The 24,891-nt window shown below is 40.4% G+C and overlaps 2 protein-coding genes across 3 annotated transcripts in view; both read left to right on the top strand.

Moving 5' to 3' along the window:
• Nucleotides 1-394: 394 nt before the first annotated feature.
• HESX1 (HESX homeobox 1) lies at nt 395-2,325 on the top strand (the record flags this gene model as incomplete). Its single annotated transcript, XM_079540121.1, has 4 exons — nt 395-608; nt 726-931; nt 1,224-1,325; nt 2,227-2,325. The coding sequence occupies exons 1-4, from the start codon at nt 416-418 to the stop codon at nt 2,323-2,325; spliced, it is 600 nt and encodes a 199-aa protein (XP_079396247.1). The 5' UTR covers nt 395-415.
• Nucleotides 2,326-7,153: 4,828 nt separating this feature from the next.
• The window catches only part of IL17RD (interleukin 17 receptor D), a gene marked incomplete at both ends in the record, with an annotated part of 42,395 nt that continues 24,657 nt past the window's right edge, over nt 7,154-24,891 (top strand). Inside the window, 2 exons of one of the 2 annotated variants that reach the window (XM_079540408.1) lie at nt 7,154-7,223; nt 11,617-11,726. In XM_079540408.1, coding sequence (XP_079396534.1) covers nt 7,154-7,223; nt 11,617-11,726 — 180 coding nt within the window. Of the gene's footprint in view, nt 7,224-11,616; nt 11,727-12,846; nt 12,979-24,891 lie in introns of those variants that run through there. The other variant, XM_079540409.1, reaches the window with a different exon arrangement.

The raw sequence follows: 24,891 nt of genomic DNA, 5'->3' as shown, positions 1-24,891 counted from the left end.
GGTTTCCTATCGTGCTGCTATGTTTAGGTAAGTGGAGTCCATTAGAGTATAAAGTTTTTTTAAAAAAAACTGATTTTATACATTAATGATTTCGAATAAAAGAGAAGTCCTATATTTGTGCATAGCTTCTTTTGAGAAAGTTAAGTCGATGTTCTGGTTAGGAGAGATAACACTTCTTGTCCCTCTTGGTGGCCCCCCTAGTGTCACCATTAGTTGCTAATTACTTGCAAACAAATAAACAATTAACTCCTCGTGCCTCTTGGTGGGAGAGTTTTCATTGACATGCTAAAACTTTCTAATAAAAGATTTAATTAATGACGTTGCAAATCCAACCCCCTTGTCAACATAGCTATAAGGAGGACTTCAGGAGAAATGCAAGTACAGTGTGTGTGCTGTGCTGGCTGAAGGTGAAACCATGGCAAGTACATCGCTGTGTGCAGCTAATCCATCAGCAGCTCAGAATCTTCAGAAGGTGTCTGGTTTTGTAGAAAATAAAACCACACAGTGCTCATTTTCCATCGAAAGTATTTTAGGATTGGAGCAGAAGAAGGATGGCATTGCAGCAGTGAAACCTCACAGACCGTGGATGGATGCATGCACCAACTTGGGTAAGCCAGCAGTCTGTTTTGTAACCTCTCAGGCTTTTACTCCTTTTAAAAATAGATACAGTCGTGTTTCTACTGAAAATCGGTAACGTGAAGTTCACATTTACTTGCTTTTTCCAGTTTTAGGTGATGACAGTAATTCCCATCTGCAAATCCCTGTTGTTTCCTATGAAAATTCATTATTTCATGCTAACAGCAATACAGTGCAAGAGGAAAAAGTTTTGAAATGTGACAAATATTTCTCAGTCACTGAAAGGCTATCTTTCAAACGAGAATTGAGCTGGTACAGGGGTAGAAGACCAAGAACTGCTTTCACTAGAAGCCAGGTATGGATTTTCTTACTATCTGATGAATCAGCAACAATGTAGTTTAGAAAACTTGGCAGAAGCCTCTAAGAGCTGGCTAATTCAGTACTGTGTACTTCTCTGTAGAAAAATGTAATTAAGCACTTGTGTAAATTTGGTTATGTTGCTAACTTCAGCAGACTGGTATTTGTGCATGAAATCAGAACTGCCCAAGCACAATTCAGAGGTCTCCTATAAAACATACTAAAATGGTATTCTTAGCTCTTATAAAGGTAGTGACAATCACTCAATGAGTGTGTTTTAATTTCCTCAGATTGAAGTCTTGGAAAATGTTTTTAAAATGAACTCCTACCCTGGTATTGATATCAGAGAAGAATTAGCTCGCAAGCTAGATTTAGATGAAGACAGGATCCAGGTAATTAATTTTTTACTTGAAAATATCCATATTTCCTTCCATATATACTCTCAGTCAGTGTAAATATGTAGATTATCAGTAGTAGCAATAATTTTAACGTCAGCATAAAATAATGTGCATTTCTGGTATGCCTGAAGTGATTCATGAAATGGATGCCATCAAATTCCTTCTGAAATCTTAAGCCTTGTTCCGTGGCATTGATGAAACACTTGGCACAGTGAAATTTCTGCAGTTTCTGCTTTACTAATCTCCAATCCTTTGCTCCCAGGTTCTACAATCATGTTTATTATGCTTGGCAACATAGTTTAAAACATAATTTGAAATCAATTTTGAAATAATTTGTATGAAAATACGTTTGTGTTTTGGGAGTGGTAGGAGAGCATAAGTGCATTAAACCAGTATTTGAGACAATGTCATTCATCTGGCCAAAAGCAAAATCAACTCAGGGCCTTAATTACTGATTTCTAACAACTCATATGTGATAAGCATACAGTAAGAATTCAAATTTGATATTTATTGGTATTTATTATGCTTTTGATGCCATTCATGTTTGGCTTAATGGGAAGCTTGATGTTGCAGTTCATCAAGCAGTTGAAGTAACACCTGAAGACTTGTGTGTGAATTCCAGATGTTCAGGAATTCTGAACAGGGTCTGAGTGTCACCAAAGTTGATATTTGTGTTTTCGTGGGTGAAGCTGATCCTCATTCTCCAGTGAAGCTGAGGGCATTATTTTCTTAGTCTTAATTTGTGCCGGTCATCAACTGAAAATTCTGACCTTCTATTAAACTTCCAAATTACTGACAAAATACTGTAGGGTTGTGTGAAGACATTTGCATTTCAAAGCCCGCTCTGTTTACAGCGCTGTGTTTCTGAAAAACATGCCTTTTATTTCCATTTTAGATCTGGTTCCAGAACCGTCGTGCAAAACTGAAGAGATCACACCGAGAATCCCAGTTTCTAATGGTGAAAAGTAACTTCACCTCCAGCCTGCTAGAGTAGCAGAAGGATGGTTTGCCTTTATTTTACTGTAACAGGACTTGAAGAATTACTGGCGTTGTCATTATTTGTATTAAACAATGATCATATATCAATTATGATTTTATCCCTAGATTTGAAGGATTATGATTTTTCACTCAAACTGTAAATATGTGAAGTATTATAAACTAATTTTTGTGGAGAAAGTGAACTTTTCCTATATATTTTAATAAATATGTTCAGAAAAGTTTAGATATTTTTTGCAGTTAAAAAATAAACTGTAAGTTCTGAGTTGTGTAAGATTTTCAGCTAGTATGAAGTACTTCAGGCTTCACTGAAGGCAACTAAGATCCCTACTTTTAAAGTCTATAATTCTTAACATGCAAAAGTTTTTGATACATGAAACAGATTAGCTATTTACATTCTAATGAACAGATTTTAAGAAGAGTATGACCTCATTTTCTAAAACGTTGCTCTCCATGAAAACAAATGGACTGGTATTAAACTGGTTTCAGTTTGAACAATTGTTTCATTAAAAGAAGCTTAAAACTGTAATCTTTTTAATATATTTTAATTCATTTCTGTTTAGAATATTATTTGTCTACTTGTCTACTTAGTGCTTCAATTCAGATATCTCCTCTCAGTGTGAACCAGGCGTAAGGCTATTCTGAGTTTTGATACATGGCTGACATGAATAATAGGTTTTATTCTGAAGCAAAACTGTATCTGTAATAATCAAAGAACTGAACTGAATTGTTTCATCTGGTGCAAAGAAAATGGTTTTAATATACAAGATGGAAAAGCAAGAAAGTACTATAGGACAAAGCTTTAAAAATTTATAAATCTTAAACTAGCAATTTCTTCTTGAAGTAATGTCTCGCTACTGAGCTGTTACATATTCTGGTGTTGGTTTCCAGATTTCTTGAGGAAACAGTTGTTTTGTATGAAGTACTTTGATATTCACTGGAGGGAAGAACTGAAGCCCAAGTCTTCAGGCTCGGTTACCAGGCTGATGCAGGCCCTGGCATTTGGTTTCTATTAGAATCACTCACAAGGACATGAAGGAAGAATGCCACTGTCAGTATAGGTTAAATGTAATAACAAACAAACAAAAGGCAGTGAGGGAAGCATGGAAAAAACTGTGTAAGTTCTTCTACTTTCTAGTTGTCCAAATGCAGTTAGGTTAGTGCTCCAGGTTGGTGTTAAAACTTTTGAAGACCTATCTTAACTGCTTCCAGACCATTCTTGATCACTACACCCCTTCCTAACATGTGCTCTCCTCTTCCTTTAGCTTAAGATCTTCCTTAGAAATCTATTTTTCAGTTTTAGTAATGGATGATTTAATGTAGTTTTGAATGTTTGCAAGGTATTTCAAACTGCAGTTAGCTTAGGATTTTACCAGATAAATCATACCCATTATGTCATTAAAAACAAACAAAATACAACTCTATGGGCTTATTGCCTTCCTTTTCATAGAAGCCCAGAAATCTCAAATTGCTTGATTTTTCTTCTTGAAAACCTATTTCAGTGTGGAAATAAGAAACTTTTACTTAATATTGAAATGTTAACTATTTGTGCTTCGAATTCAGCAAGTAACATTAGCATTTAATATTACTAGCTGAACTTCTATTTCTCTTAATCATTTTTGGATAGAGCATTTTAAATGTCACCAAATCTATTAGAAATAGTTCTAGAGAAAGAAGAAGTTCGATTCAGATGCAGACCTGAGCTGAAGACAATATTGGAAATGCGAGAGTTCTCCTTTGGTTTTCTTTTCACCTCAAGACATGGAGTACCTGTAGCTTAACTTTAGTGCAAGTAATTTGAAACTATTGTTTACCTTTCTGCTGGAAACAAGGTCTCCAACAGCAACAGATTAGACTAATCTGTACAGACCAATGCCTAAGAACCTTACTCTATTATCTGGCAAATACCTAAATGCACCTAATGTCTGCTATAATGGAACTTGTCTCAAGTGACGGAAGTCTGACAAAGCAATTTAAGAGGAGTGGAATAATAGCAGCAGCAGCTCTGGTATCCAGCTCTCAATTAGCAAGTGTTACTAGAGGAATGGCTTGCTCCGTACCAGTTCTATATAGCATTGTGAGGAGCAAAAGTCAGATAACATGATTGTGTTATTTCTTTAATCTTGGCTTAGATTGTTCTTCCTAAAGTAAATACATCAACAAATTAAAGGAGAACCCTTAACTTCACATATATGCCGATTTTGACCACCTTGGGTCTAAACTGTGGCAAAGACTTTCTTGTATATGGTTAAATTTCTTTTCTATCTTAAAATATTGTTCTGTACTTCACAGTCCTTGCTAATCTTGCTGATAATATGCAGCTTTCTGAATGACCTCAGTAGTACATGTAATTCTGTTAGCTATCTGAGCACAGCTGGTCCTGCTAAGAATAGTGCATGAGACTGTCATAAGTGCATGTTGAAATCTGGTGCCGTTCCAGTTTTGTATGCTTTGTCTTTTGATGCTTCTGTTTATCTGCTTTTCAAAACTGTGATCAGAAAAACCTCAGTCATCTTATTTCCTCATTTGACTTCAGGTTTGTGAAGCCAAAACTTCCTTTTCTTCTTCCAACCATTTTGCGTTGGCTCAAGAGCTCATTTGACCCTGTGACCCTGAGATGAGTTCTTACAATTGCAAAGGCAGTGAAAACGTCCAGCAAGAAAGCTGGCTTGTGGTAAGACTTCCCTGTTCTGGTATTGGCAAGCTGTGATGTCAGCATTCGTCAACAGCTGTAATTTAGGTTAGTGATAAATTGATGAAGCTCTCCTAGAACTGATTGAAATGGTACTTAAACATGCTAGTAGTGCTTTCCTGAAATAGGGTCCTGTGCCAGTGACCATAATCGGGATGCTGGGCTGTGTAATTATTTGTTTGAAATTGACTGACTTCTCTTTCTTGATGTCTCAAGCTTAAAAAACTTTTCTAGACATGAACTTCATTAGTGGCTGTTGCCATCCAAAAAAGATGATCTGTGCTCATGGCCTGAAGGCATACCCAAATCACACAACAACTGCTTCCTAGGTTCTGTTCTAATATTATTACTTGCAGCATATGTGAGAGCATAGTTTGAAACATTCTTTAAATTACCAGTATTACATTTTTAAAGCCTACATTTATAACACTTTTGAACTTAGAATTTTGTATTGGCAGTTATTTGATTTACCAAGTCTGTGATTACAAACAGCAAGCTTGTACCCCAGCAAGCTCTATTACAATTTTCCTACTGGGTGTAAGTATGTCTGCGTTTTTCTCATTCAAAGTCTTGTATTGAAAATACTTCTAAAGCAACAAAACCCAGGGTGTTTTACAGTTCCACAGAAGAAGGATAATGCTGTGTTCTTATTTAAAGTAAATGAGGCCTCAAAACTTCACCCAAGCATTTCTATGGCTGGATTTAACAAAGAACTTTTTTACCAAACATTGAAATTAAGGTAATTTCAAATAGTTGAGATTAATTCTCAGGGCTGACTAGTGATTAAAAAATAAAATAAAATCGAAGCTTCTTAGAAATTACTTGTAAAATAATGTTTGTTATGATTTTTTGGCTAGAAGTGGTTTCTCTATCAGTTGTCAGATTGATGCTTTTTATCACTTAATTTTATAGGATTTACTATTATGTAATTAGTTCATTATGTGGGGAGGTGCTGGGGCTGCTGAATATCTCCGGGGTGGGGAGGAGAGAGGAAGGGTTCTATCTGATTGCACCACAAAGGAACTTGGTGGGATCGTAATGGGCAAACAGTTGTCGGCAGGGATCCGGGGTTGTGGAAGAGCCGTTGGTTCCAGATTCCTTTCTGAGGAAATAGACCCCACACTTAGGTGAGGTGAAGGAGAAAGGGAGACAAAAGGTGGAAGAGCTCTCTTTTCTTTTGGGTACCCAAATTAAACATATATTTATTGAATTTATAAGAAGGAAGAAACTTCTAAAAACTTGTTTTTGCAGGATGTTTATCCTCACTGAGGTAAGAATATAACAAAAAATGCTTAGGTATATAGAATCATTGAGGCTGGAAAAGACCTCCACGGTCACCTGGTCCAACCAGCAGCCAATACCTCCATGCCCACTAAGCCATGTCCCTTAGTGCCACTTCTACTCGTTTCTTGAACACTTTCAAGGATGGTGACTGCACACACATGGTTTTGGCCTAATTCTGGTATAATTGTCAATAATAGCAAACTGTCACGACATCATGTCTGTAAATTTGCATCAACATAGTTATTGTATCTTGTTTAATACTTTCTTGTTCTTTACCAGTTGTTATTTTAATACTTTTATTGTGGTTGCTGTTTGTCCACGTTGTCTAGAATCTTGCCTACATATAACCAATTTATGCTTAATATGTTAACTGAAAATAAATACTATACCCTTTAATGATATATTTCACGCTTTTAATACTTAGATTTATATTAACAACCACAGTAATGTTCAAAAACATCCTGGGATTCAGTTTGTGTGATTGATGCTGTTAAAGAAATTAAGAAGACAGCAAATCAAATATTCTGCATTAGAGGCTGTTGACTATTTATAAACTGCGCCTTAATCTTTTTTTTTTTTTTTTTTTTTTTTTTTTTTTTTTTTTTTTTTGCCCCCAGGTCAGACCAGCATTTAAATTCAGAAATACTGAAGCAGTTATTCAGTATTTCAAATATAGCTGAAAATGGTGGGCTACTTTTGCCCTCTTGTGGCTGGAGCATAGAATTACAGTTCTACATCTTAAGTTTGGGTGGTGTCTGCAATCACGAGGTAGGCTGTTTGTAGAATGCCTGCTGATTGCTAAATTGTAGTACAACGAAGATTTAGTTACAGAGTCTGTATGTGTGTATGAATGCTTGGCCTTGTGTCTGCTTTTCAAAAACTCAGGATGGGCTCTGTTGAATTGAACCCAGTGGAAATTGGTAGGTTCTTAGTATTTTTGATAGTCTGAACATTTATTAGGTATTAACTTCAGAATTCAGTATGGGGCAACCTTTTACAGCCTTCTAAATCATTAAGGCTGCGTTCATGGGTATGTGATTACAGCACTACAAAATGCAGTCTATTTATAGCAGCAGAACTGTTTTATATCTGTGAAAGCATCAAGTAATTCTAAAAGAAACAAAAAAATACCCCACCCTTACAATGGAACCATAGAATGACTTTGCTACAGTGTCCACTAATGTAATTCTTCTGTGACAACAAATGCAAACTTGAGAATGCAGATGTTTGGGATGCAAAAGGGCTGATGACCACCTGCTTTTTTTCCATAAAACTGTTTCATCGCATTAGAACGATAAGAAATGGCATTGTACTGCTTACATACTATACATCTGTTATGGGTTGACTTGCATTTCAATATGTTTAGTTGGGTTAAAAAATTAAAAATGTGGTTGTCGTCACTTCTATTTCTTTCTTGATTTGAATATTTCTAAGTTACTGACTGGATAGGGATATATGTGTACTTCTCACTTCAAAGGTGGGACAACATCTCATACCACGCTACAGGATGTGGCTAACTGACAATATAATTGCAAATTGCTCTAATTCGTTTTGACAGGGAAAGGAAGTCAAAAGGAAACAGTCTAATGAGGCATCGTCACCACTCTTAAAATGCAGTTGTCTGGCTGAATGTTTTTGTGAAACTCAAGTAGGTTATGTAAAAAAGCTTTTCTTGTAGTTATTCTTGCTTAAGTGAGATTTTTTCCCCTCTTGATTCTATGATCATACACTGCTGGACAGTAAGGTCTATCACAAACAGCAGCTCTATTGGAATGTTCTGGTCAGTGATTCCTAATGTTACCATCTAACCACAAGGTTATCATACTATCATAATTATTGTAACTTACTATTAATGTGCATTAACTTTCTCTGCAAGCATTAATAGATCTTTGTTTTATCAATGTTTCATTAATTGATCTGAGTTTTATCAATCCCTTGTCTGGATATTTATATTACTCTTTTCAAAAACAAGCAACTGAATCAATCCTAATATCTGAGTGCTTCGATCTTTTTTTGCAACAACGTGCCAAACTGTAGATATGGAGGATATATTAAGTTGTTTGTTTGAAAAGTAGGGCTATCAGCAGTAACTGTTATTCCTAGCAGGGCCTTTCCTCTTTGGTTAGTGCAGTTCTGTAGAATTGCTGTAGAATTCTTTTGTAAATCTGCCATGAAGTGTTCTAGCTTTTTCTCTGAAATGCTGTTATGTATCTGTCATATAAACAGACTACAATTTCCATATGTGTCCACATTTTCATTTGCTTGTATATTTCCCTTAGTGGGAGTAGAATGAAGTGCTATTGACAGACTGCTTTCCAATCATCTTCCACAGCAGTTACACAACAGTAGGACTTTGGAATTCTTCCGGAAATGCTCCAATTGTTCTGTAATGGTATCTGTTAGTAGTCTCTCTGTTTTAATCACAAAAATCTTCAAAACATTTTCTTTAGCCTTAATTACACTTAGCTGTTGGCCTCAAATAAGGAATGATGTCATCTTGAAGTGCTTGAACAAATTGCTCTCTTCTTGGTTAAAAGGGAAGAGGTTTAAGGCAGGTTATGCTCAGCCAGGGGTCCCTTAGTGTGCTGGGATTAGTTTCACAGACACGGCCACAGGATGCTGTAGATCGCTGAATTTCGGGGTAGGCTGTTAAGTCAGCTCCCCCTCACCCAGGCACTTATTTCACTGCCGATGGAAAATGGCAAGATGTCTTTGTGGAAGGGATTGTGCTGCATTAAGAAGTTGAGATTAAAGGTAAACCCAAGAAACTTTTGAAAAAGCATTACTTTATTTACAATTCTAGCGAGTATTCCAATGGCATCAGAGGAGGCTTCGTTTGCTGTTTTAATGGTTGGCTGAACTGAAATGCCGGTATTGCAGAAAAATATTTTGACTCGAAATAATGACTCAAATATTTCTAAAGAATAAAACATACCTCACTTAAGAATACAGTTGTTGGATTGCAATGTTTCAAGTTCAGTGGATTTTTTTTATCCAAAAGAAAAGTCACTCTTCCGTGCAATTTTTAATTTTCTTTGCATCGCAAATCTACTTTTCTCTAAATAAGTAGTTTCATATAACACCTAATCCAGTGTGACAGAAGACTGCTGCTGAAAGATGCAGTCCTGCTCTGCTCCCTCTTTTCTCCGAAAAGATCACGTGGCCACAGGATGAGTCAATTCAGCTTGCTTGTGTAACAGAGAGAAGTGAATTTGGTGGCAGGTCAGTTAGTTGAAAGATCTCAGAACTGAGCTGTCTGTCTGTGCCTTTATTATATTCATATGAATAACCAGATGCAAAACTAAACATGTGCAAAACTGAATAGAAATACAGAGTTCACATTTGACTGCAGATCCTTCCTGCCAGCAGAGTAAGTTGTTGGCCTGTGTACTCTCTCCACAAGGAACTGTGAGGTCTGGGGAATGGTGATATTATACAAGGATTTGTATTCATGGATTGCTGACAAACAGTTGTTTTGATAATGAGCAGAAGTCATTTGTGTATAGTAAGTAGTTTATTTCAATCGACTCCTTTTCATCTTTACATCTGATGCTAACTTGAGCCTTTGGGAATATAGAACTGGAAAAACTTCCTTGGTCATTAAGTGCAATTTCCTGTAGAAGACATTAAGTCATCCAGAAAGGTCACCAGACTATTCACTCTACTCTCTGAACTCTACAAACCTCAAAACATCCCCAAATACCTGAAGATAGACTTGAGGTATTTAAGAAGAAAGCCCAAGAATGAGAATGTGATAGAAAGTGATTGGGGGAAGATGTGGCTGCCTGCACCCTGCAAGGAATTCAGTAAGGCTTGGCTTATTCAGCATGAAGGATGCTGAACTACAGGATTTGTTGTGAAGCATCTAGATATAGAAGTGGTGTCCAGAAGTGGTTTGCCAGTGTCAAAGCAAATGTAGCAGAATTCATGCATCCAATTCCACTTTCAAGTCCCACGTGGACACAGCAGCAGCTAATCTGGAAGTGCCAATAAGTGCTTGGACGCAGCAGGAGGCAGTTGGCTGCCAGGATGGTGTGCTGTGCTCCTCTTTGCCCCCTCAGGGCACAAGCAGGCTCTTGGATGGACTTATTCTGGAGGATCTGGCCTCCACAGCCCATGCTGTTTTACGTGCCCAGTGATAATGTCTGGATGACCTTAGGAAGTAGATTGTGCGTCTCTAGAAAGAAGCAAATTAAAACCAAAACCCATTACCCCCAGGGGTCTCTTCCTGTCTTAGTAGGGGGCAGAGTCTTTCCTGACTCCAAATCTAATTATTGGTTTAGCCTCAAGCATGTGTGCAAGATGTTAAAACAGGCATATTTATGACTCTCTTTACGTTTCTGCATCTATAAAATGGGAATAGTAAGGCGGATCTTCCTTTCAGAACTCTTTTCTTTCTTCTTCGTTAATATTGGCACATTTATCAAGACCTGGTGGTTTAAAAGAGAGAACCATTAATGGCAATAGATGCATTTAAATTAAATTTCAATTTCATCATCTGGGATCATATAGCTGATAATCTTTTGCTTGAGGTTAACCAGATCTTTTGAAACTATGGCATGTTACAATCTGGAAGACACTACCACAGTACAATTTTTGTGACTCCTGAACGCTTCTGGGAACATTGTTTTCACTCATTTTTTTTCTAAATTAGTTCTTAAGGTTTGATACTGGATGGTCTTTAGCTGCCTGACACCAGTGGATATGTCCACAGGCATGGTGCATGCTTCCTGGCCTACAGCTGAGAGCTGAGCTCTTTTCTTAACTCCTTCCTTGTGCAGCCAAGGTCAGTCTCTCCTGGGAGAAAGATTTAAATGTTAGAAATACAAAAGATGGATGGAGGACACAGCTTCCAAATCTAAGGAGGCTTTATTGCTATTATTTTGCAACTGATGGAAATAGTTGGTAGGAAAATCCTAACTATACAGCAGCACTCTTTGTTACTTGAGTTTCCATATTTTTCTAGGCCCAGCCGAGTTCCCACTGTCCCCTCCATCTGGGAACAGCTGCCCAGAAAGGAGGGGGAAAAAAAAGGGTTCTTAGCTTTAAGCAAGACGCTTGAGGTTTGGTTGTAGTGGCAACCAAAACCAGCTGTAGAATGCATTATATTGATACCCATGACTTAGATATATTCTCCAACTGGTATGTTGTACTATGTTGAAACAGGAGACTGTTGTAAGGACAAAAGAGCCTGCAGGAAAGCAGTCCCCACAGTCACTTTTGTCCTTACATTAGCTAGCAGCATTTTAGAGAATCTAAGTGGAAATTCTAACTGTCATTTGATTCCCACCTCTCTTCTATCCTTTTCCACAAAACTTCTCAGTGGAAGTTACTCTAAATGCACACAAAGCAATAAAATGCTTCTGCACGCAGTCCCAAAAAGCAACGCAATCCTTCTGTGTGCAGTCACTGCATTCACGTTGGTAAGCTGGCCGTGACAGCTCTTAGGATAAATGTTTTTCAGATGTGGTGTTTTGTTATTAGCTTAAGCTGAGGTAATGCAAGGGGGGGCCGTGCAGGCTGACTTGTGGCAGGTGATATTTTTGCTTTGTGCTTCTGTTTGAACCCTTGGTTAGTAAGACTTGTTCCTTCTGCTCTATGTGTAAGTGCCAGAGCCATCCGCGGAATGTTACCCTTCCCTTTTCCAGAACACCAACCTGCGGGGAAAATGGGCATCCCAAGTAAGCATCATCTGCTCCAAGAGCTTTAACAGGGCTACGGCCAAATCTCGAATTTGTGCTAAAATATGCTTAATGGCAGGAGTCCCACTTCTGCTCATGATATAATGAAGAGCTGTGTCTGCCAGAGGCTCCTGAGCCTGTTCTCATGGCAACTGGCAGAGAAGGGCTGCCTGAGAGCAGTTGGAGTCTTCCTGTATTGTTGTTGCTGGTGTTCACAAGGATTGGAAAACTTATGACATGTTTAGAAGTAGTTTAAAAATGGCCACTTGGCAGCGTTTCCTTTCACCCTGAGTGGGCTTTTTGAGATTGTGCATTGCTTTAATCTGAACTGGGATATGCTATTTTGCACTGTTTTTTTTTTTTTTTTTCCTCTATTCAGTTGTCGTGGTTTTTTGTCTAATATTAATGATAGCAGCAGTATGTACCTGGATGTAAAATCTTCCAAAATAATGGCGATTGGGGTTACTGAAGGGAAGACTCTCAGCTACCTGGCTGCTGCTTGTAGCCACCTGAGCAGCTGTTGTCTCTTCTAAGCTCAGTGCTGTGCTTCTGCACTTTGCTGGCGGCTGAGGCTTCGCCCCCTACGTGACTCCGAATGCTTCGTGCAGAGCAGCCCGGCGCTGGGGCCGTCCGGCCGCGCTGCCCCGCGTAGCGCCTCGCATCGCACGTTAGGGAGAAACGCGCGACCCCGCGCGGAGGGCGGCGCGCGCTCCCGCGGGCGGGGCCGGGCCGGGGGCGGGGAACGGGCGCGCGTGCCCGCCGAGAAGCAGCCCCCCGGGCCGGCGGCGCGCATGCACGCGGCCGCTCTCCGCCACGCCGCCGCCGCCGCGCTGCCCGCGCTCCGCGGCCGCCGCTGCGGACCATGGCCCCGGGGCGGGAGCTCGGCGCCTTCCTCCTCGCGCTCGTCGCCTGCTGCGGGGGACGGCGGCTCGCGGAGGCGGCCGGAGGGCCCGGCAGCAGGAGGGGGGCGGCGGCCGACGCCTGCGGAGGGCGGGTGAGTAGCGCCGGGCTCGGTCCCGCTGCGGCTCAGGTGGGGCGCTGCTGCCGTGAGGGGTCGGGGTGCCGCGGAGCCGGCGGTGCGGCTGCTGCGGGGCTCTGCGCCGGGTCCGCGGCCGGGAGGAACCGCGGCGTTCCCGGCGGGGACGCGGAGTGGGACTTTCCCTCCGTCCGTGGCGGGGACGTGCAGGTGATAAACGTTCTGTTACGAGGCTTTGCTTTTCGTTCCCGCTTCTGTTGCGTTTTGCTGTCAGACTCTTCGTTGCTTTCTTCTCCGTTTCTTTTTTGCTACTTTTAACTAAGTTTTGAAGTTCTCCCCGACTCCCAAGCGCGGCTGCCGGTTCCGTTGCGGCGCGGCGGTGCGGGAGCGCGGCAGGGAGCGCTGCTTTCCATCGCCGCCCCTTTCTGTCGGCTGTCGCTGCGGGTTTCCGCGGTGTCACATCAGCGCTTTGAGGGCACTCCGCGGCGCTCACGGTCGTAGGGCAGCGCGCAGGGAGGCGAAAGCGTTGGGAAACGTCCGGAAGAAAAGCAGCTCAGGACTCAGCTCCGTGCCGCATGGCGCTGCTGGAGCTGTAAGAGATGGGGACGCGGTGCCGCTGCTCGTCCCGTGCCCCCGGGCGCGCCGCTGTCTCAGCGAACTGTGGAGAGCTGCGGGAGCCGCGGCAGCGCCCTGCTGGCTTCAGCCAATGGGCGCCTTGTGGCTGTGGAATCTCAGCGTGCCACAGTGCCACAGTCTGCTTCATGTCTCTCAGATTAGTAGCATTTTTAAAAAAAAATCTTTGTTTTAATCGCACACAGCAAGTGTAACATTTCAATTTCTTAAATATTTGTAGTGGTTTCTGCTTTTATTATATTTTCAGCTTTGTTTTCCCATTTCCATGGGCCGTTCATTCCGTGCCTGGTAGGAGCATTTGGTGATCGTGCCGTGGTGCCTTTCTGGAATCCCGGCCTTGGTGCTGTCACCCCCAGCCCTGGCAGAGGAACGACTGCGGGATGGTCCCGGTTGTGTCAGCTGGGGGTCAATTGGCCGGTTGTGTGAGCTGTGAGCGGAGCCGCCGTGCTGGTACATGACTGATGGCCCCTCTAACACATTGTCTGCTCGGGAGCAAGGCTGCCTTTGAAGTGGGGCCCTGTAGGAAGTAAAGAGACTATTTGCTCTATTAAAATTCCTCGGTATTTCCTCTGTTTAACCACAGGCCACTTCCCCTCTGCCACTCTAAACACTGCGGGGACACTGACTGATTGAAAAGACAGAAGCCCTGCAGCGATTGTGTCCTATTCAAACAGATACCCTTATTGCAGGGTGCTTGTGAGCGGTGTCTAATTAACCTGAATTAAGGACATGGACAAATCTGAACGTTTTATATGGAGAAAGGCATGCGGTGAATATGTCTGGTATACATTATAGAAAGCAGTTCAATTAAGGTAGTTCTCAAAGGCATGAATTATCTAGGGAGAAAAAGAGAAACTCAGGGTTTGTTTTTTCTTTGTTTTTTTTTTTTTTTTAATTTAATTTGGAGAGTTGGGTGCTGTTGCTGCGTACACACTGGATATTTTCCTGTGCTAAAAGCCTGATGTGTGGTGGTGTCCTTTGTGCTCCTTTTTTGTTTGTGTGTTGTTTTTGAAAATCGGCACCAAGTTCCATCATGGTACATTTACACTAATAACTCCCTTTTGTTTTTTTGGTGGTTTTTTTTTTTTCCTCTCTACAAAATGTAGTTTTGTTTTCCTCGGTGTTATGTGGCACTAAAAGCTGGAGTTGGTGACAGCATGGGCTGGGCTCTGGTTACGAGATTATGAGAGGAAGCATTTGATGGTTTGATTCATAGCTCCTGAAATTACTGTTAACAGTTAAGATTTTCAAAATGAAGTATGATTTTTACAACTTACATCAAACATGTGCCTGTGCTTATTGCTTTCTCTGGTAATACTTTGGTATTGGTGTTGCGCGCTCATCAAGTGTCTGTAGCACTAAAGCAGTTGGTACTTTGCTGAGTAATTTGGAGAGCACTGATAAGAAATAGAGGTGGCTTCAGTGGACCCAGGATTCTAGAACATGGATTGGCTTTGCTAAGCCAGAGATTTCTTGAACTGATGTTTAATGGCTGTAATGTATTCCTACACTTAGCGGTATTCCAGATTGAGATAGAACGTTTGCTTATAGCAGGATAGTATTGCAGAGTAGCTTTCCATATGGATGGTCCCACCACATCATATGCATACCTTTATCCAGAAAAAAATAAACCAGAGCTGGGCCTCTATTCGTCTTGAGAAAGTATGTCCACATGGGGAGCTATTCTGGAAAAGTACCCTTTGATTTTTTTTCATGCTAGTAACAAGCTGTGAGGCAAGACAGAGTTGGCTGTGATATTGATTTGAATATATTTCAGTTGCATTTATTCAGCGTTAAACACTTGAGCAACTTTAGTCTCAACTTCTTTTGTAGGTTCTAATGGGAATATACAGATGGGTAACCTTTTTTTCTCTGTCTAATTCCTTTGAAAATCGTGGCACTGAACCATGTTCAGTAGTGTAAAGCTCAAAATTAATGAGACTGTAGGATGTGAGAGAATAAAAGCAGAATTTTAGTGAACTTCTTTCCCCTTCGCCCTCCAGTTAGCAGAGTCCTACCTTTCTTTGCTCTGCTGATCATAGCTTAGCAACCACTGGGGCTCTCTGTTCCCCTGAAGCCTCCCCTTACACTCTTCATGTCATCATTTGTGTACCATGCTGAAGGAGCTTTTCCTTCCCATTTTGTAGCAAGGACTCTGAAGATCCCTATTTCCTATAATTCTATTACCAGGAGCTCTGCCTACCCCTCTTCTTTAGGCTTGTGCTGCCAGCTCCCTGTATTTATCTCCTCGAGCGTTCCACCCTACAGCTAGAGTTTTCCCAAGTGCAGAGCTGAGTTGTGCCAAAGTGATTCTCCCAACTAAATCTGTGTTTTGGGAAATTGTTTGGGAGGAAGAATGTCTTGTAAAATGGGTGAGAAATAACTTACTGCAGTTTAAATTCCTCCCCTCAGTTCTTGTTATTTTCCATCATTGAAAGAAGTAGCTTTTTCTCTTGAAGGGTATTTAAAAATGTCAAAAGGTGTGAGCAGAGGAAGGACCTGAGATGAAGCCTAGCAGAAGGTGTTAATGGTTGCTATGGGGGGGGGGGGTTCCTTCATGCAAAGATTCCCCAGTTCCTTGAGAGCTCTGCAGACCAGATGCAAGCAGTTCTATATCCTGTCTTTTTGGATTTTTTTTTTTTAATTAATTGATATATATTTTTTCCCCACTGACATATAAAGCAGTGTAATACTGATTTAGAATTGATTAATTGCATGACTCCAAGCTTAGTGTGTTTCTTTGGTCAGATGCTACTCAACCTGTTGAGTGCAAAGCCTTCCAAGCATGGTTGGCCATCCAGGAAGGCCTGTGTATTATTTTTGTTTAAAGTTTGCCTTCAAACTCTTCTCCCCCACTGTCATTAATCAGGTAATGTTAGCAGATACGGTGACCCCATTTTTACTCTAGCGTCAAAAAGTGCTGATGGCAGTCTGCCTATTGAAGTTAATTTAAAAATGCATGTAGTGATGTGAAAATAGGCAGATGGATGTTTATTTAGGAGCTTAGAGGTGATTGAGCTTAAATTCTCTATTTCCAGAATGAGCAAACACAACCAGAGAACAATTATAGAAATGTAAGCCTGTTTATGTCATTGACATTAATTCTCAGTATTAACAACAAAAACGTATTTCCCTCGTATGTTACTTTTGAAGATGGGGATGAATAAGCTGTTGAGCCAACAAGATTTCTGCAGTTGAAATTTCTTAGGACTGTTACAGATTTGATTTGTTTCCTCTGCAGACCATGTCGCTTAGGTTGGATGTCAAACTTTGCTCCCTGCCCTACTTCTCCCCCGCCCTCAGTCTGCTGTTGAGTAGAAGTGTGATAACTGCTGGATCAGTTGCTAATTCAAAATCTTGAGATGCTTATTTAAGAACAAGTTCTTTAATAGACGAATGCTTCCTAGCCCACTGGTGAAAAGATGTTAAGCAGTCATGATTAGGCGATACTAGATTTCTTTAGCTAATTATTTGTTAACGTTAATATAAGATGGATGTTACTTAATTAAAGCTGCAACGTTTAAAGGGTGTTTAATAAGTACCAGCTGTCTTTTGGTCTAAAGATGTTGAAACAGAGCTTTGATGTAAACTTGCCCGCCTTATTCTGCTCAAAGGCTGAATTTTGCCTATAAATTTACAATGTTGTTTGGAAGCCAGTGAGATAACAGGAGTGTGAAGCATTACTAGAGAAACATTAAGCTCAAATGGAGTTTTTAATTTATAATAATAAAAATATTCTTGCTTTTAAAACGCACTGATATATTACACTGATACCAGTATAATAAAGCATAATTGAAATACAGTATTTTTTCTGAAACTCTTATGTTGATGTTTTTATACCGTGACTTTTTATGTATGAAAGTGAACGTTATTCATAAATGCATCCCATCTATAAAAAGACAAGTAATATCAAATGGATTGAAATTATGTCCTTCTCCCTATATTATTTGTAAATTATTTTATGAAAAAGATACAAGCTACAGTGTAGCTGAAAATAAGGAACTATGGCTAGGTCAGTACGTCTCAAATATTTTAGGTTATGATAATTTGAGACTCTATCTCAGCTTATGTGCTAGCTTGGAAAAAGGATTTTATCCACTAATGCATGTAGTGTTTCACAGTTGTTGTCTTGTTTAGCTCTTTGTCCTTATCAGATCTCTTCAAGAGGAGCCAACTTGACTTGACACACAAAACTTATTTTTCCCCTAGAGTCTTCCATCAAATATGTAATTAATTGGTTATTGAGTACTGTGTTGTGCTAGTAATGGATAGACTCATTCCTGTAGTTTTTTGAATTATCCAAAAGTCTGTCAGCCAAACCAAAGTATAGATAGTTCAACGTGCTTGAACCTTTGTTACTTAGTACATCTCACAAATTAATTTTTAGTTTAAAAAATAAAGTAATATATCTGAGTGAACTGGAGATGATTCTCCAAATTTTCTATCCTTTACTGGATTGTTGTATAAAGAAGTAAAATTTTTGGAAGTGGGTCTCAAACTTCTGTATGTGTGGATAGTAAATGTTAAGGAACAGAGGAAAATACACTTAAGCAGTGTTTCTTCCATTGGTTGTCCACTCGTCATTCGGTCTCTGTATATCATGTTCTGTCTTATGAATTATTCCTCACTTGCCACCAGAATTCATAAAACTGTCAGTGAATCTGTTTCTACCTGTTTCTTAATGCTGTATTTCCTGAAGTTCCTAAATACTTTCTAGCTGCAGGTTATTAACTGGTTTTGTTTTTAGCTTAGCAGTTGTGCTTTTACATGTGACTTGAAACCACTCTGAACACAAACCTTGGTTGGCCATGTCTGGAGGCAGGCCCTGACTTCTGTTTTAGAAAGAAGTTGGAGTTTCCTGCTTTACAGTGATGGCATTTGAGTTTTTGTAACACCTGTTCTTGCAGTGCTCTCTGCTTACCCAGCTTTGTGTCTCACAACTTTTTGTTGGTGTCCAATGCTAACAGTGCTGTTGGTACGTGGCCTGTGCTCATTGGTAGGGTTGGCCAAACAGCCCTATGAAATGTTGTCCAACTGAGCTGCTTCTCAAGTGAAAAGTAGCAGTAGGATTCTTTTCTTTTAGTTGCAAGTGGGCAAAGCTTTCAATAAAGTGTCAAAACCTGTCAGTAGTGCCTAAGTAGAATATATGTCACAGGAATTTGTTGAATATGTTGTCAGCTTGCTGCACTTTTCAGAAACTTGGAGCTCTAGGTGCACAAGCAACCTTTATTCTTGTTCATGTGGTCTTGGGCTGTTATTCAGCAAGACAGTAGGGCTCATCACTCATTCTGCAGCTTTTAATGTGCTCAGAAAAATGTGTGAGAGAGCTTTGTCCAGGGAGATTTCATGCTGGATCGGGTATCATTATCTCCTTCTGTCAGCCTGAGAGTATAAGCTCTGAAATGCATGTTCTGGTTAATTCAGCACAGTTGCAGTTGTGTGCATCCATGACTGACCTGGATCAAATTTGAACCACTTGGCGATGGGGCAGCATGCAGAGGTGGTTGGGAAGTGGCGGCCTCCATGCTGACAGATGTGCTGGCTTCTTGGCAACTTTGAGTCTGCAAGCCAGCAGGCTCTGAGGCCACACCTGGCCTTTTCCTTACAAGTCTGGTACAGGGCAGATCCCTGTCATGCCTCCAAAGGAAGTGCTGTTGAAATGTGTTTAGCTTTTTGTGACCTTTGTTTGTATTCTGATGGTCTAACATTGAAAGAACAAGCTGCTCCTCTCTGTGATTGACAGAAACTACACAGGACAAACGAGCAAGCAGAGTTCAGAGGGCTCCAGGTGAATGTATATGAACTCATAAATTGCTATGAATTGTGAGAATATGTTAACAACCAGACAGCATCACTCTAAGTCTTGTGGCTGCTTTGTGGTGGACATGAGAATACAGTTCTGCGTGGGACAGCATGTCCTGCTTAAAGGTTGCTAAATAATTCATTTCTATCTATCTGTTCTTTTCCCCACCAAATTGTACGTGATGCCCACTGTTACACTCTGCAATATGGAAATGCCAGATTTTCCTCATGGTTGGTGGGCAGACTTGGATTTTAATTTCTGACCTTCCCTATCTTCTTTGCTCTTATATCAGTGGGAGGAACGAGATATTTCTGATCTTACTTCTGACTACATTCAAATCCAACCATGCAATCAGTGACTTCTCTGACTTTTTTTGTATACGGCTGTGGGAAAATTCCTGGTTGGCTGGCTATGAATTAATGAAAATCCTTAGAATGCTTCGCTAATGATAGCTCCTGTGGCTTTAAAAATGCTATTCCCTTTTTTAATTTGGGGGAGGTCACAGAGGTTTACAGAAACTAAGAAAAGAAATCTTAACATCTGGTTGTGCTCTGCTGATGACTGCTTTTGTGTGAAGAAAAGTTATGGCGTCTCCTCAGCATCAAACGCATTCAAAGCGATCCTTTCTAAGAACTCCTTGCAAGAATACTTTTCACTCAAACTGTGTTTTCTAATTAATTTTGCTTTGTGTTTTCAAATGGAGGATTTTAGTCTTAACCAAGACATGGGAACCTCGAGCTCATTTTCACTTAAAAAACCCAACACCCTACTTTTATAAGATAAGCTTCTTTTGAGCTTTATACTTTGAATGTAAGCAATATTAATGTGTATTTCTAACATTTTTCTTTAAGTTTGTGGAACTCTTAAGATAAAAACAAACTGTGGGGTAAAATTAACGTGAAGTTAAGAGCATTTTCTGTGTTTGAAACTGGTATGCATAGGGCAGTTCAGTTTCATCTCCTCACACATAAGATTCCAAAGACTAATCTGACTTGTAAATGTCCCCTTCTTATAGCTTCAATTCTACCAGTTAAAAAATGACCTTTTAATTTATGCGGATTAAATTTGCGTGGAAATTTAGTTCTCCAAGTAGGAAAGCATCACCTGAGAACGTGTGGGTCCAAATGTGAATCTTCAGAAGTGTTACAACTAGAAGCTGTCAGCTGCCCAGATAGATATTCCAGGTGTGACTGGCCTGCATTCAGAAAGCATAAAAAATTACAACTTTAAGAGAGTTTTAATAGTCATATGCCCTCTGTATCCCATTATCTTTTAATTTGTGAAGGAATTCAAACTGTTTGCGGACCTGTATATGTTCTTTGTCATTTACCTGTGAAACCAACACTCTGATCAGCTTTTCTTACAAATACAGAAGGCCTGTAGCTCTGGGAGCTGGTTGGTTTGTCTGTTGATTTGGTCTTGTTCGGGCAGCAGCACTGACCCAGAGCAGTGAGCGGAGTGCCAGGATCAGCAGGGCTGTGCTGCTGGGGACCAAACTCCCTCACAGTTTGCGAACACGGTGATGTCTGATGCTCAGGATTTCCTGACAAGAGCTACCTTCGGTCTCTGTGTTGTGTGGGTGTGTGCTGGAGCATCCCACGTAGTGTGTTGTAGCATTTCTACTGCAGTGTAAATTTACATCTTGGTTTATCACACAGTGGTAACTTCCTTGTGTAAGCAGGTCTGAAGGGATGGGTTTTCCCTTAGAAGTGCTGGAGGCGAGTTGTGTGCAGCTGCCCAGGTAACAAAGGCCAGCCCTGCCCCAGCTGCCCAGGTGCTGTTCTGTGCTTTGCCCCAGAACCCTTGTAAAGCCTGTGCTCACTGCTTCGTGCTCCTCAAATTTCCATGGAGATCAATGTTATCTCTGTCTGGACTTGTCTCTAATTATAGGCAGCAGAAACAAAATGAGGGTGAAAGCTGGAACTGGTAAGTCGTGCAGTTTGTGCTGAGCATAAAGGCTGCTCTGTCCAGATGAGCTTTAAACGCGCTGTGGGAAGGCAGCACTGCTGCATTGCAAAGCTTGTTAGCAAAGGTCTCAAGCTTGTGCTGGGCTACCCCTCCAAGTCTTAGAGGTGTAGGATATAAATGGGTGATTTCAGGTTGATCCTGTGAGCATGTGCAGGTCTTTAGAAGCTTGGAATGGGATTTTGAAAAAGAATGGAGTACCCTAACTCCCATTAACTTTCAATAGGATTTGTTCTCTTTTGTGGCTTGGGATGTAGTTGCATTTTGTATGGACTCACAGTGAAGCTGGTTGGAGAAGTTTTCACTACCATCTGCTTCCTCCCAGTTGGTGCTTGCCCTTCCATCCCCACCTGTGCTAAGGCACCTGTTTGTGAGCTGCATCGTAAATCACATCACTCAGACCTTCTGGATGGAAAGTATCCCAGCTTTTTTCATTTTCTTTTTCCTTCACAACTTGGGTCAGCTCAGTCGTGTGGGCAAAGTGAGGTCCCCAGGCTCTCGTGTGAAGTGTCTGCTCTGAATCTGTGAGCTGCAGCACGAAGGAGCAGCTGGGGCTGTGCAGGGAGCCAGGAGCTGCTGGGGCTCACTCTGTGCCTAAGTCAATGTTCCATGCAACCCTTTGGATAGTTCTAAAATTCCCACCAAGTGATGGGCCAAATGTAAAGCCAGCTGCTTTAATTATCAAGTAGTATCTAATGTCTTTCTGTTAACAACGGAAATGTTTTGCTAAGATGCTTTTCAAAGAATATCAGTAACATCTGTTCCAAAACAGTTACCACTTTGCTTTATTGTTTACATATTTTTCCAGCAAATTATATTGGTGTTGTTCAGTAATTAACTTTACCTTCAGATACCCTTTTTTTTTTTCTCCAGCAAGGCTAGTAGGTTAACCACATCAAATCAGAACAGAAAACCCACCAATGAACACCTTACCCAGCCTGACCCGCAGCAGGTGAAAAGTTGTTATTCCATGCTTCTTCAGAACATCAATGGGAACAAAGCCTTTATCTTTTATTCATCAGCTAGGAATAATGCAGGTTGGGATAGCTTAGGTTTCTCCATATAGCTGCAATTGAAAAAGTAATTCGCTAGTCGTGCATTCACTTTTGGGGTTCTTTTTCAATCAGGACCACTGGCCGTGAAATGTCATGCAGAGGTTTGGAAATGGGACATTCAGCTCCTAAAGAATGAGCTGCAGGGACAGAACTTTCTTTTTTATTACATTCTGGAAGTATGTGCAGGACTCAAAGCCACAAAATAATGCTAGAACAAAGCCGGTATCATTCTAACAACTTTGGTGGGTACGGTAACTATTGTTCAGTGTGGCCACATGGCATTCACTGTGTATGTTTTAGTTATGGTTTGGTGTTCCCCATTCAGCTGCAGAAGTCAGCAGTATGCACAGTCTGGTAGTGGCAAGCTGATGGGCACTCAGAGGTGCAGTGTCACCCTGTACAGTTAGCTTTTGGTGCAACAGAAAGGAATTGTTTCCACCTTTATGTTTTACAGTCACATCCGGGTAGTTTTTCACTTGTAAGTTAGCATTTGTACTCGTGGTGAAACACAGTAGGTTTTTGCACTTAGGGCAGTGATGTAATTCTGTTTTAATAGAGACAAAGTGTTTCTGTTCAATGTCTTAGGTTTGGTTATTTATGTGTTCAGTTTAACTTTGATAAGAGGAAGCCAAGTAAATGTTTTAGAGAAGTTCAGGTTCAATTAATCTTCTTTTTTTTTAGTTTGTGCCTATAAATACTTAAACTCTTAAATTTTGTGTTGTACTTCTGACTTCCTAAACAAGATGATCACTAGAAGGGAACTCGTGCATGCATGAACTTTTGAGATGGGCACTTCTTGTTGTTAGAAAAGATTGTTTCCAGCAGAAAAAAAGATCAGTTATTGTGTGTATCTTGAAAACATAAAAGGTTAAAATGTTATTGTAAATGCTTTTCAAGTATTTTTAAAATCAGGAGATTTTTTTTCATGGTTTGATCAAAGTCCCCCAACCTGTGGCTCTGTTTTTGTTGCACATGCTGATGGTCTGTGGATAACATTACATTTTTTCAGCATGAAACCGAACACTTCAAATCCCTGAAGCAGTCTCAAATTTATGGTTAATAAAAGAATTTATTGTACCAAATGTCATCTGTTATATCACTCTGGGAACAGAAACTGGCAGCGAGCGGACAGGAAATATTTCCATTTCAAATCACTTCAATCCCATGGTCTGGGGCAAACATCTCTGATTTCAGGAAAAAATCACTGTGAGCATCAATGCAACAGAAGTATTTTGTTAACAAATCCTAGTCATCAACATTTTTCAGATATTTTTTTCTGCTAATAGTGTTCTGTGTCAACATTAGTAGTGTCTAGTATTTTCTGTTTCAATATTAATCCCTTATTCCTTCTGCCTTGAAAAGATTAGTAGTTAGGTATTGTCAGGGAAATATCTGCACACCAAGTAAACGGCAGCTCGACAAGTTACTGTGCCATGGCCAAACTGCTTCCTGCAGTTAGATTGAGTATCTGTGTTTTTCGTGTCTTGGGTATATTTTATGTGCTTCAAATACTTGAAAATGTTGTGCTGTTCACAGAATTGAACATAAAAATGGATATGTTCAGGAGACACTATAACCAGGAAAAAGTGTTTTATGTCTCAATCTTTAGCAGGTACTAGCATCCTGATACACAGAATGTTTTCATTTTCATACTGTTGTGCACTGGTGCACTGTGGCTATAAAAGCTTGGAACCGATCAGATTAATTGTATATTTTGTTCTTTAAAACATGCTTATTGGGACACAGGAGTGTTCCATAGTTTGTAGATACTGCATTAGACCGATAGCAGTTTGTTTAGATAGGATTTTGAGATGAAAAGCAGTAGAACTGCATTTGGCTTTAAGGTTATTTGCAGCAAAAAAGTTAACCTGGCATGATTGTAAGGAAGTTGTCAGAAGAGCACATGAGAAGAAAACATGCAGTGCTGGCCCTGTGAGTTTTAGATGCAATAGATAATTCTTCAGCCCTTTCTTCTTCAAATAATTAGTTTTATTCTATGGTTTGGTTAATGTGGAAGAAAAAAGGAGGTAATGGCAGCATTCAAAAGGTTGCAGTGAAGGCCGGATGTCTCCCAAACTGGAGCAGCTGATTGCTTCATCTGACTCGGCCCCCCGCTTCTGGTGGGTTGGGCGCATCGCCTTGCGGAAGGCTCGGTGTGTCACCACTCTGCATGTCCCCTTTGTTTCTCATTAAATGTTTTACATACTAGTTCTGTAAATCTTTTCTAAGTCTCAGTGGATTACACTTCAGGTTTCAAATAGTTCTTGTCAAACTTATCAGCACTCCCATTACCAGCTATCCTGATGATACTATTACAATAACTTAACCTTGCACCTTATTACCAATCAAAACAACTCAAGCAAGTAATCCACACATGCTAATGTGGAAAACTGTTTGTGTCTGCAGTCAAGCCTTCGCTTCTGTGTATTAGCTTGCAGTTTACTACTGTCAAGAAATTCCTTATTCATACTTTTG

Source organism: Tetrao urogallus (genome assembly GCF_951394365.1).
Source record: "Tetrao urogallus genome assembly, chromosome: 10".
In the NCBI taxonomy this organism is placed as follows: domain Eukaryota; kingdom Metazoa; phylum Chordata; class Aves; order Galliformes; family Phasianidae; genus Tetrao; species Tetrao urogallus.
Note: the sequence above shows the minus strand (reverse complement) of the source record. Positions and strands in the feature narration are given on the sequence as shown.